The 13,055-nt window shown below is 45.6% G+C and overlaps 2 protein-coding genes across 3 annotated transcripts; both read right to left on the minus strand.

Annotated features, from left to right (window-relative positions):
- Positions 1-1,046: 1,046 nt before the first annotated feature.
- Positions 1,047-3,858, minus strand: KCNRG (potassium channel regulator). Its single transcript, XM_082303827.1, has 2 exons — positions 3,280-3,858; positions 1,047-1,392 (listed from the first exon to the last, which is right to left on the minus strand). The coding sequence occupies exons 1-2, from the start codon at positions 3,855-3,857 to the stop codon at positions 1,140-1,142; spliced, it is 831 nt and encodes a 276-aa protein (XP_082159953.1). The 5' UTR covers position 3,858; the 3' UTR covers positions 1,047-1,139.
- A 1,668-nt stretch (positions 3,859-5,526) lies between these two features.
- Positions 5,527-11,147, minus strand: TRIM13 (tripartite motif containing 13). Of its 2 annotated transcripts, none has more exons than XM_082303825.1 (2): positions 11,103-11,147; positions 5,527-6,768 (listed from the first exon to the last, which is right to left on the minus strand). In XM_082303825.1, exon 2 carries the CDS (start codon positions 6,760-6,762, stop codon positions 5,536-5,538), a length of 1,227 nt encoding a protein of 408 aa, XP_082159951.1. In that variant the 5' UTR covers positions 6,763-6,768; positions 11,103-11,147; the 3' UTR covers positions 5,527-5,535. The 2 variants fall into 2 exon arrangements, with proteins under 2 accessions (XP_082159951.1, XP_082159952.1); XM_082303826.1 differs by lacking the exon at positions 11,103-11,147 and adding an exon at positions 6,883-7,449.
- Between the last annotated feature and the right edge of the window lie 1,908 nt (positions 11,148-13,055).

Genomic DNA, 13,055 nt, shown 5'->3' on the forward strand with positions numbered 1-13,055 from the left:
ATTAGTCAGCCAAGAAAGCCCAAATGAGCTCTACTTGGCTGTTTGTAACTTTGGAAAGATGGTGTTTTATCAACAACAAAAGTCAGGTTCAAATAAGGCATCCTTGAAGCTGTTGCTATCTTCTTTCCCTGCCTTGAAGAGATGACAAAAGATTCTTAATTTATAAGGCCTCATTAACTTACCTCTCCTGGTACCTGAGTTAATTTTGGCACCTTTACAAGGCATTGTACAGGGCTAACACTCCCAAGGCTCTTAAAGCCACTTCTGCCAAGTCTTCCTCCTAAATATGTTTTGCACTTAACAAGCGTTAAGAAATCCTTTGTACTATTTTGTTTAAAATTGTACTAACTCTTCCACCTGAAGGACCGTTTATCACATTTTCGTTCTTTTTATAGTTAAAGCTCTAAAAATTAACTGACCCTTCGTTCACAAAGACCTTTATCATTTAATTCTCAGCACTGAAGAGCAGCTTAATGCCTTCGGAGTGGGAGGACAGAGGAGTTTTCTGCAAGAGACAGTAACACGTTATTTCATGGACACTGGCAGTGGCTTCACAAAGCCACTTTCTCATGTCTGGAGCCACACCGCAATGCAACTTGGGATGCTTCCGTTACGTTGCTTTCAGCTAATCGCAAGCGAATCGGCGTACGCGTACCTTTTGAAAGTAGAAGCAATATTCAATCGTTGAGGTTTGCATTCCTCCTCCAGCCACTTCTCCAAACGGCTGGGATGACAGTTGTGTCAAGCTGTTATTTCTTCATGTATTATCATGTTTAAAATCTACTTAGAGATCAGCACAGAACATCGAAACAATTTTCTAGAAGGAATGGCTGATTTTTTGCGAGTCCTAATATAAATTTTAGCCACAGAGAAAAACAAGAACAACCCTTGAAAATGCTGGAATCTGGTCCACAAAACCAGTATTGAATCTGTGGTTCTTTTATTTAGAGTTGAAGAGGGTGGAGCAGTAAAAGGCAGGAAAGCAATTTTTTTTTTTTTCCAAAATACTTGGGAAAAAAAAAAAAAGTTGTTTGTTTATTACTTCCCTCAATAGTTGCAGTTTCAAACAAGCCAACAAAAAAAGGCCACTAGTGCTGACACACCCCTCTCCCACCTTCAAACGATGAAAGGAAAAGCTGTTATTTCCCTTTCTGCACTTGGTTTCTCTTTGCCTGTGCTACCCCGGAGCTCCCTGGGGTTTGGTTCGCCGTGACGGTAAGGCCTGCTGGCCTCTTCATCCTCTCAAAACTGTAGCATCCGACTTTTTCTTCACTGGAGACTGTCCTGGTGCTTATGAGGCGAAATCCATCTTTGAGTAAAGTGTCAAGCAGCAGGCCTAGCACGTTAATACCGTTAATCAGCTTTCTATTATCAGGCTTTATGGAAACATACCTAAAATAAGAAAAAAGCAGTTACAACACACTTTAATTACTTCTTGAAGGATGGAATCAGGTTTTTTTTAAAAACAAACCTGGTCCTCAGATGGTGCAGGTCAGCACAGTTGCATGGGTTTACAGCAACCAAGGTTCTGGACATTTGTTTCCTCCTTTGAGGACAATTTAACTCTTTCCCTCATTGTGAGAATAGTAATTCTCACAGTTCAGCCAGTTACAGGTTGGGGAAGAAGCACTTCTCTTTCACCCCCACACCAAAACTTACTTAAGAAATAGCTGTGATAACCTCCATCTCGTTTCATTTAACGGAGGAGAGGTGGACGGCACGCTCTATATAATGCTGCAACAGGTTTTCAGGTAAGAGTAACTGATGGAAAGGACAGCGAAGTCACATTCACCCCGACAGCGTCACCTGTCACTGCACGGGATCTCGTCTCTACAAACAGTGACATTTATTGCAAAGTTACCCTGTACAGCAGGTCTTGTGGTAACAAGTACGAAAATCATTTTCACGTTGCCTCAAATGATTTTACTTGATAGAAAGTACAGTTTAAGAATCTACCCAGACATTTCAAGCAACAGAAGTCAGGTAAAAATACTATTATTACAAAATACATAAGCTGACAGGGGTGAAACTGTCCCACAGTTCACAGGAAAGTACACCAAACATTCATGGAAAGCACAAAAAAGGCGAGAGAGTCCATGTCACCACAAAGACTAAGTCGGTAGAAATTCAGCAGGCAACATAATCAAACTCGACTTGTTTCATTACTCAAGATAAGCTTTTCTATTGATCTGCAGAGGAAAATTTTTACCAAGTCTTAAGAAATAAAGGAAAGAATCAGGAATGTTTTCCCCACTGTGTAAGTTGCCATAACCTACTCAACCAATTGTTAGTCCATTAAAATTAGTAATACATTATAAAGTTAAGGTTTGGCACATAAATCTATGTTGCTTCGCAAATGCAAAGTAGTTTTTCTTCTACTTGCTTAGCTAAAGAAAGCTAGAAGAAAGATAAACTTTATTCATTTTTTTTTAAATAATCAAAAGACTGCTGTGTTGATTCATATATTCAGAGAGAATAACCCTTTCGGAAATATTTCAGTGATATTTCCTTAAAATTCCAGATGTTCTAACAGCCACAGAGGACAAATTAGGTTGTATATTCATATACAATAAGAACGTGTCTCCATACAATAGAGACATCCAGCAAAAGCTTGTTTAAAAAATGTCAGTTGTCATTAGAATACGATACTGCTATCACAAAAATCACTGATATACAGTAATCTTAATAAAAACAGAACCTGGCTCTGAATTCAAAGAAAACCCACCGTGTAGCACATACGTTAATAATCTAGCCCTGAATTGCAAACTTAATTCTACTGGTGTTTTCAACCCTGTTCAGGCATTCCTTTTTTTCCTCTTTTCCATATGAAAGTCTTTTGGACCATGAGCTAGTGGAGATTTTAGGCTTCTCCAGTAGTTCACTCCTTATTTATTTTGTTTCCTCTGCTTCGTTTTACTCCATGTTTTTCAAGTCTTCTAGAAGGTCATTGATGCTGTGAAATTCTAAAGGCTGGGAGAGCGAGTGAGGAGAAAGGGCAGAGGGAGACAAAGACCCAACAGAACTCAAAAACAAGCATCTAGAACATTATTTTAGAAAGCTGAAGAACAGGCAAATCAGCGTAACAGAAATTAAACTGGGTATTTCAGGACTAGAAAAGATAACATTAAACTAGCAGAAAGACGGAAACCTATGTCTTTTCTCTCAGACAGCTGTCCGATAGTTTCTTTAAAATGAGCTTTGCTAGCACGTAGCGTGTGCTTCATGAACTACAGGTCACGAAGACATTTCCATAATGAACAGTCACACTAGGGAGAATACCTGGCCACAAACTGGTCACCAGCAGAGTACTCAGTACCACACTGAAAAACCATGTCGTGATGAGAGGGTCTTTCCAAAGGAACTGGAACGAGTGGTTTCTGAGAAGGAAAAGGGCTGTTCCAGCTCTGTCCTGGCTGCTGCCCTGTAAACACAGTGATCTGTTCAGCTAGCGTCTCAACAGTGGTACTGCAGGAACCAAAGATCCGGAAAAAGGCCTGCATCTCTTGGAGAGCAAAACGCACTTCCAGGATCTCCAGCCTCGGCTTCAGCAAGTGTTCCTGGCTCAGGAGGTCGGCCAGAGGGTAGAGCCCATAGAATTCTGCTTCTCTCTGCAGCCTCTGATAGTCTGAGAAATCAGTAGGTAAGGAGACCTGGAGAGTCCTCAAGAAGTCCATGATGTAACTAAACAAAGTTCCATCTCTGTCCACAAAAAACTCTCCATTCACCAGTTTAAATTCCCGGTCGTCATCGTTCAACATCCGTGCTAGCCTGGACTCAGGGAACTGCTGCAAGGTAGAAGCCCGGGTTACAAATCTCACACCTCCCACGCTCAGAACGACCACCTCTCGATTACTCATCGCTACCTCAGCCACTCAAGAATTGTAACTCTCCGGTCTACGTGTTCGTGACTTGATCTTTCCTAAACTGCAAGGCATCTGCAGCTGCAAGAACCATTCAGTGCTTTTAGCAAGTGTTTGGAGCGAGGTGTGGAGCAGCAACAGGACTCCCAGGCAACAAAGATGTAAATATCATGTACAATAGTTTTGTTTGCAGGGTTTGGTTGCTTGGAAACTTTGATTCTTGGAATTTAATGTTTTATTTTTGAAACGAACAGCTTGCAAGGACTACTGGAAGACAGTGAACTGACCGTCACACCTTATTAAACCTTGAGAGAGGCCAACGAATACCCCCAAAGTATGGCACACATTAAGCTTGTTTCCCAGAAATGTCAACTAAATGTTTTCATTCTACATGTTGCTGTTCACAGGATGACTGCAAAAACAGGTTAGATCTGCTTCAAGCAATATACTTCAGTATCATATGCTCTTAAAGAAGGGCACTTCAGAGAACTCAAGCTTACAGTTCACTTTAAATCACTGTTATCCTACGGCCAAGTCAATACACTCAGAAAATTCAATTAATTCCTGAAACAAGGTACACGAAAATACAGTAACAGTAGAAGTGCCTATGTATTTTCCAATGCTAAAGCACTTTCAAACATCAACGACATCCACACTCCCGTCACGTTACCCACTCTGTTCCAAGGAACCATCCCATCATTTTTCCTGGCTTTTGGAATGATGATCTGGAGAGACAGAGAGGGACAGGAGAGAAACTGCTCTACCTGCCCCCTTTGAAGGGCTAGAGCAGGAGCTGCCTTCCTGCGGCTGACCCGTGCGTGCCTTTCACCGCACTGAACTGGTTACAATAAGGCCACTTTTTAAGAAAGTGTGGCTTCAGAGAAACACGGATCTAACACCACAGCTTAGTTACCCCAACAATCTGATGCTGGAAAAGTAAACTGCAAAGTACGTACTATCTGCAAAGTACGTACTATCTTGCAGCCTGTTCTTCTCTTATCAGCCTCAACTGATTTCTCTTTACCCCCAGAATCTATGCTTGCCCTGAAGATATATTTTTGTATAGAGCATGTAAACAATAACCGATACCTACAGTAATCTGAATGCACAGGATAATTGCAATATTTGGTTATACAAAACAATACATATATCTATTTCAGTGAGAAGTAACATCCTCAGATAGAAAGTGGTTCCAGAACGTGAAGGATGCACTCTGTATTTTGCAGTGGAAGGGCAGTCCTCAACAAGCCTCTCAGTACAGCGCCCTTCTCAATCACAACTGTTCCTCCTCTTTCCAAACCACCTCCCAGTTAGAAAAAAATTTTTTTAACTACGACCTTTTAGGAAGTGACACTTTTTCTCTTATTCTACAATTACATTAACATTAAACTAAGTACACAGTTTGGCCCTGTATTTTGGTAAGAAAAATGATTTACAGTGAATAATACTCTCATAATCACCACTGAAAGAAGAATCCAGAAACAATGCGTTTTTCAAAGCTCCATTTCATCTTCCAGTTTATCAGTGCTCAAAGTATGCGAGCAGTATGAATGTTTTGGAAACATTTTGAATCTTTCAATGTTTTCACTGGAAGTCTTAAAAAACCAATTAATTTTAAGAAGTTCTATGTTTTCTTCACCAGATCTCTCTTAGTTCTTATATTTCAGCAGGGACTTCACAACAGTTTATATTTGCACACAAACTGTGCAACATTATCCAGTACAACCAATGTATAGTTTTTACACTTTTCTCTTAGAAGTGAAGCTCCATCTGTCATCTGTTCCCAGTAAAAGACTGCATGATCTGCTATCTCCACTGTATCTGCCAAATAGGACAAGCTAATTGTAAAGAACTGAGATTTCCAGCACTGGAGATTGTCGACGACTGACTCCACAAAGGACATTCTGGTGACAGCAAGAATAAGCAAGCAAATAAGAGAGGTCACTATAAACCTGCGTGAAAAGACTGAGGGAATCTTGAATTTAAGAGTGTTATTTTCCTGAGGCAAGGAAAGTTTGTCCACATCAACTAGTTTTATTCCATTCCACTGGCTGGTATCAAAGCTCTTCATTGTAGGGCTGATGTCAACACTGGAACAAGGTAAAGGGGTTTCTTTGAGCACCTTGATTTTTTCCCTGAACTCCTGCATCTGTTGCAGAAATATAATGGGTTCAGACACATCTTTGAAGGCCTCTGCGATGTTAAAAGCCATCCGTTGCTCTTGCAGAATTGTGTTGAGTTTATTGATTTCTGGATCGTAGGCCTGCATCACTGCAAGCTTCATGGTCTCAAAGTCAGAGAGGATCTCATTTCGTTTCTGCTCCAGCGTGTGCTGCAGCTTCTCAAAGAACTCCTTCACTTTGTCAGAATCTTTGGTCAGCATCTGCAGAGCTTTCCTCTTACTGGTTTCCAAGGTATCCAGCCGCGAGAGGGCATCTCCACAACGCCAAGTCTCAAAGCCCTGGAACAGGGTTTCAAAAGCCCGCTTCTCCTGGGAATAAGCTTCTTCAATAGAACAGAACATGTGCTTTGTGTGGTCACCGCGGGTGGCACAAACCCCGCAGATGAGCTGCATGTCTGTCCGGCAAAAAATGTTAAGGGGTTGCCCGCTGTGCACTTTGCACACAGGCATTTTCGGAGTGACTTTGATTTTGTTATACTTCTCCACGATACCTTTCAGGGAATAGTTGACTTGCAAGCTGTTGACTCCAGTAACAGGAGTTTCCTTCCTGCACGTGGGGCATTTGAATGGGGACGGCCTCCAAAGCACATTCCGCATGTTTCCCTCAAGAATTCCTTCGAGACACTTTCTGCAGAAATTGTGTGAACAGGGCAGGACACGAGGATCATCGAACAGGCTACAGCAAATGGGACAGGTGAGATCTTCCTCTAGGAGCTCCATTGTATCCTAGGAAAGAGAAGAAAGATGGTAACAGAACTTACAAAATTTATTTCTCCTCCAGGGAAACCATGCAAAAACCAATCTCCACCCGAGACACAGCTCAGTGAGAAAAGGATCTACTTTTTTCTCGAGTATCCTTAAGACAGAGCCTCCGCTGGGTTCTTGCAACCAGTCCAGTTAGCTTGTGGTATCTGGCCACCAGATGGCAGGCACAAGAACGGCTCAGTGTCCAGGCAGAACCATTTTTGGATTCTCAGCTAGAAATGCAGGAAAAGGTGGCTTGCCAAACCCAGCAAGGTCTTTGAATGAAAATAACGCATGTGCTCATAACAGTTCAAGACTTGCATCTTTCTTCACTGATGCAATACCCAGAAACTGGATTTTCACAAGAGACACCCAGCCGATAAGCCCCGCTAAGATATGATTACTCTCTGCTTGCTCAACTCATCCAAAGCTTACAGTTTCAAACGCCATGCACCGCTACGGTAAGAAGGCAATATTAAAGGTGACTGAAAAAGCCCAGCTTCAGAATTTCTCCAGCTACAGAATATGTGATGTGGCTCTTTGCTCTACCTGCAAAGACAAAGGGGAGTCACCACTCACTTAAAAAGTTAGCTTTTCTCTTGCTTCTGCGGTATTTGTAAACAACGAAGTGAATGTGTAATCATTGAGCTAGTTAGCACAAAGTTAAAACATTTCAAAGAACAACTGCCCATAATCCTTGACAATTCATCATGAAACAAAACTGTTAACCAGTTTTACTCATCTGCAATCTCTATTTCCATTTCCATTTTCACAGCATTCATGCCTCAGCAATTGCTTTTTGTGGACAGGACCTACAGGAAGGGGATTTATCATGTACTCCTTTGCACTGGAAAATCTCAGTGAAGGTACCCAGCGCGCTACCCTCCCAGTGCCTCTAACCAAAGCCAAGTTCTTGGACACAGACACCTTGTAACTTACAGCATGCTCTATGGAAACAAATAGCTAATAAAGGCCAAAATGGGTGATGGTTTGTATTAGCCAAAACTCTCAAACACTTAGTTTTGAGCTATAATTAGAAAGATACTTCCCTTGGATAAATTCCTTCCATATTATACCATATGTATTCACACATATATGTGATAAAATTCCTTTTATAAATTAAAAGATGTATCACAAAAAAGAGCATCAAGGTAGTCCTGCGACAGTAAGGCATGTGAATGAGCTCTTTTAATTAGTTTTCATGTTATTAGTAAGGTTCCTGTCCCCTCAAAAAGATACAAAGTGGCAAACATGGGAGCCAAGAGGAGAGCTACAAGGGAAGATCCATGCTGCACAGGACAAGAGGAGCAATAAAATCAACACCAAAGCAAAGATAACTACAGGAAAGAAAGGCAAGGTCAATTCTGAGTTTCTTTCACAAGAGGTCAGATACAGTCCCAGCAAGACTTCACACTAAAAGAGCCATTCTTGAGAGGTATAAGCAAACCTCCCATGCTTTTCCAGTGATGAGAAGGAGGGGTATTCCCCGTGCTTGTTTGGATAAGGAGAGTTTTTAGAAGTTGCCAGTTTTTCTACTCATCCTCAGGACTAAGGTCATCAGGCAGAAGGCGGCCACCATTACAGCTAGGGACAAAGCCCCAGAGAAAAGGTCTCATGACTCCATCTACCACCTAAGGTTTCCTATAAGATCGCAGATCCCATTCAGAAACTTCATTTTCTGTGACAAGAAAGTAATTTTGAAGCGCCTCTCAATGTTAGTACAATCAAGGTTTCTCTTCCATTCTCTTCCTACTGCTAAAAAGAATGGGGTGACAGGAAGAGGATGATTTTGCCTCCATACACTTGAGTCTTCCTCTTTATGAATAGTCCCCTCTTTCCGACTTGTACTCACAGCTTTTAGCCACGATAGCAGCACAAAGATCAGTTTTGCTCATGTGCTAAGAGGATAATAACTACAAAAATAAAATAACAGTTCTCCATCTTCTAGTAAATGGAAACTCACAGCGCAGAAAATATTTGCTCTGGTCCGTCTCCTTTACCAGGGAGGATTTTACTTCTTAGTTAGGGAGCTGGAAAAGCAGCTTTGCATGCCTGACAGTGAGGACTGCAAACCACTGCAGAAAATGCTTACTACAACACGTTCCATCAAAATTGCAGAACAAACATTGAAGGCTTTCGTGCTCCTAAAAATACGAAAAACATATACAAAAAGGTTTCATGATCCAAATAAAACTGTCCTGGTGCATTCCAACCCCACTTATCCAATTAAATAATTACGCTTTATAAATATAACTGAATTTCAAAACCATTATATGACATCATTAAAAACCTAGGATTTTAAAAAAAGAAATGGGCAAGTCTACGAGGTTCCCCCCCTCCCCCCCCTTACAACACCAGTAGCACCAAACTAAAAATACTGAAAACTTGTATGACTGGTTGGGGCAGCTGAACGTCTGTCTACTTTAGGACATTAATTTCAGAGAGTAAGTTGCCTGTGGATTGAAACATGCCTTTGTATTAGCAACTTGGTATTTGTGTGAGGAACCACAGCAGCATTTTAACTTCTCCATTAGCAATTTCTCTGTGCGACTTCTGATCCAGGTTTGGGTAGCCCTGGAATTCCCCACTCATAGCACATGGACCAAAAGGCACAGCAGTTTCTTCCTTCACCTGAGCTACATAAACTCTCTGGGTACAAACCCAGCAGATGTCACGCATCAGAAAGAGCAACTCACACAGTTTTATCATCAGAAAGAAAAATGGCAAAACAAATCAAACCATAAACACAAAACCAACCACAGTAGCTTTTTCCCACGCTCCAGAGAGAAGTTCATCTAGCATGCATCTCAGCCCAGAAGCTGGGTTTATCAGTCAGCAGCAGGCTGAAAGCAAAACCAAAATGTCACTAAGCTTCAAACAAAACAAAAAGATAGCTCTTGAATTACAAGTTTCCTGCAATGGCGTGCAAGCATTCTAAATAAAACTTGACCAAGTCAGGCTGCATTTCCACAAGCAGCTGAGCTAGTCAGGAGAGGTCTCGTCTCCCTTCCTTTGCAAGGGCCCCGGTCCTTGTCAGGACCTCCTACGAGCAATTTCATCAGCCTTCTGTCAGACCGGTGCATTGAATCAGCCCAAAAAAGGGTCCCGTGCAAATAAGACAGGAGGAAGGGAGATGGGAGCTTCTCCTTCCAGCTGCAATAATCTTTACTCTGCTCACACCATCGAGAGGAACTGCAACCTAATGGAGGGTCAGTGTAGGCATTTTAACATGGAACGATTGACCTCCAGGTGCAGTAGGGGTCCAGGCGGCCAAAAAAAGCTGAGGAACGCGGCCATGCTTTAAACCTGTTATTTCATGGCCAAAGTTTTTTCCAGGAGTACCGGGTAGATCCAACATGTTCAGCCTTCAGAAAGCTAGAAAGGCCTGGAGAAATAAGCAATTCTGGTTCAGTGCAGTTACAGCCCCAAGAACACCGTTTCATCGACAGGGTGTGACAAGCCGCCGAGCGCAGGACGCAGGGGCAGGGCCAACGCACGCTCCTGCGCTCACCTCCGTGTGCCTCTGCGCTGGCCGGGGGTCCCTCACCGCTCCTCCTTACGGCCCCGCTCCTGCCAGGGAGGGATCCCCGACACCCGCCTCATCGATGGCATTGCTGCCAGGCCCGGCCGCCCTCCCCAGCCGCCGGCCATGGCCGCCCCGGGGCTCAGGGCCGCTCCGCCGGGCACCGCTGCTCGGGGGAGGGCGGCCCTCGGAGTCACCCCGGGCCCCGCAAAGAACAAACCGGCAGCGGGGCTGCGAGCCAAACCAACGGCAACGGCGGCGGCCGCGGCGTTCCCCCCGGCCCGGCGGCAGCCCGCCGCGCCGCCGCCTGACAATGCCGCGGCCTTCGCTCGCCCCGCCGGGCCTGCCCCTCCTGCCGCCGCCCGCGCCGCCGCCGGCCCCCGCTACTCACCACCCGCGCCGGGGATCGCGGAGAGGCCGGCGGCAGGCGGAGGGAGCGGGCTGCCTCGGCCGCCCACACCGCGCGGCGCCGCGGCCGGCCCCAGCCGCCGCCGCCGTCTCCCTCCGGGCCCGACGCTGCCGGCCGCCGCTCCCGCCCCCCGCCGCCCGGCCCGGCCCGGCCCGGCCCGGCGCCCCCCTCTCACCGAGCTCGGCGAGCCGCGGCGGCGCGGTCAGCGGCAGCGGGCGATGCCGAGGGCCGCCATCCGCCGGCCGCCCCGCCGCACGCCCCTCCTCGCCGCGCCCCGCCGCCGCCGCTCGGCCCGGGAGGGGTGGGCAGGCCCCGGCCCCGGCCCGCAGAAGCGGTCGGCCGGGAGCTGCTGCCCGCCGGCCCGGAGGGGCTGCGCCCACCCACCTTGGCCGGCGGCCGCCGGTCCGGCCCCGGGACAGGAGCTGCTGCGGCTCTTCCCCCTCCGCTCGCCGGCGAGCGGCAAGGAAAGCCGCCGAGGCTGCCAGGAGAGAGCAGCGGCACGGGCGGCCTCGCAGCCGGGCGGCGGGTGCCGCTTGCCGAAGCCGGTGGCCGAGGTCTGCAGCCCAGAGCAGGCTGCCTCTTCCTCCGCCGAGATATTTACGGGTGTCTGTTGTTTATTAACTCTGCTAAATTAGACTTCAGGCTGCAGCTCCCAGGCGCGCGTTGCGCAGCCGAACAAGGAGTGCTGCTGGGTGGCAATCCCGCTGAGCATCTTCCACCTCCTGAAAGCACTTATCAACAAAAATAACGTCATTTTAGCCAGATACCCTTACGTGCTTCGTAAAAGGATGGAGACGCGTTCCTGTTTGCTTTAACGCGCTGGCTGTACCGTTTCTCACTGGTGAATCTGTTGGAGAGTAACGCGCCCTGCCAAACCTACGCAGGTCTCCCGCCATGACACCGACTAGTCCCAGGGAGACAGAGCAGGAGGGGTCCCGCAGCTGCCCGGGGTAGTCACAGGGCTACGAAACTGCGGCTGGAAGTGCTGAGACTGCGGAGAACCTTTACGGTTTTTATCTTTTCTTTGCAGTCCTTCTGTTAGCTCTCAGTCAACGTAACAGGTCTGACATCAAAGCCAAACGGAACTTACTTTCCAGTTAGACTTTGTGGAACGCGACATCAAAAGCTGTTCCAAAACACAGGTGCTCTGCCTCCTGCATCCCTGTTGCTCCCTCCCTCCTCGCCTTCCCTCCTGCCGCCTCCACCCGAGCGGGCCTGCCCTCTCAGCTGGACTCAACGGGAACAGTTTGATCAAGGACAAGTATTTTCGAAAACCCCCTTCGGAGTGCTCACACACCTGGGCACTTCATCCACATCTACTGCAGAGGGGCCCCAGAAGGTAGAGCTGCTGCACAGAAGCAACCAAGACCTTCAGGTGCACTTCAACGTCCCGCTTGTTTCTTCTTTATTGTCCGACATCTTCTTTGCCATTTATTAAAAAGAAGTAATTCCAGGTAGTTTCTGAAAAGTGATAGCTTAATCCATTCCTCAGCGACCCAAATTGCGTTCAAGGCATACCCCAGTGCTTGCGCATTTACGTCTTCCAAGTAACCCTTGTCTATGCTTTCCCAACACCCATTTTTATATCAAGAATTTCCTGTTCCTACTAATCTTTTCTGTAATTTTATGGTTAAAGATATTAACAACACCACAACATTTTAGATTCCTCGCTCATTATTAAGTTCATATTTATAATATTATATTTCTCATACATATTAATATTATATTTCTCATATAACTTTTCTCCTGATATATTTTTAAAGTACATTTTATTCTCCATTAATTCTTTGGGCTGGTCCTACTCTGTCTCCTTATAAATGAAGATGGAGCTGTATGGGCATAAGAGTGGACGCCTGCCTGCCCGGGATACCCCCTCTTCATTAGGACCATCTGAAAATGTTCTTGTCCCTCCTTGCCTGGGCTTTCTCCATCAAAGAGGAAAACTTAAACTTCTGGGCAAACACAGCACCGGATTTCTGTGCTTGCTGCGCAGAGACAGTGCCCAGCCAGCGCCGTACTTAAGTGCACCGTGGCTGTCCTGAGCGTGATCAAATATAATTTGGGCATTTTACTACTTCTATCGGACTGACAGAGTTGCACACAACAAACTGTTTTGCACACATGGAAGTCCATCTTTCTATACTCTTTTTAACTTTTTGTTGTTGATAGAGGTTTTTCAATAGCAGTTTGCTTCTGAGCTTGCACTCTGAGAGCACAGAGTGTCTTCCCAAAGCAGCATCAGAGGCCATTTGTTGGAGCTGCAGAGAAAAGTTCTGGCTGACGGAAAAAAAGCATTAGTAGATCTGTGGCAATATTTCCCTATTTAATAAGGAACCA

The sequence above is a fragment of the Platalea leucorodia genome (genome assembly GCF_965183815.1).
Source record: "Platalea leucorodia genome assembly, chromosome: 2".
NCBI lineage: Eukaryota > Metazoa > Chordata > Aves > Pelecaniformes > Threskiornithidae > Platalea > Platalea leucorodia.

What these genes read in the sequence shown, in the direction of transcription:
- KCNRG (XM_082303827.1), bottom strand. Translation starts at nt 3,857, where the DNA reads ATGAGTAATCGAGAGGTGGTCGTTCTGAGCGTGGGAGGTGTGAGATTT. An exon ending in GGTGACCAGTTTGTGGCCAG is followed by an intron (nt 1,393 to 3,279) that starts GTATTCTCCCTA and finishes TTCTTATTTTAG; the next exon opens with GTATGTTTCCATAAAGCCTG.
- TRIM13 (XM_082303825.1), bottom strand. Translation starts at nt 6,762, where the DNA reads ATGGAGCTCCTAGAGGAAGATCTCACCTGTCCCATTTGCTGTAGCCTG.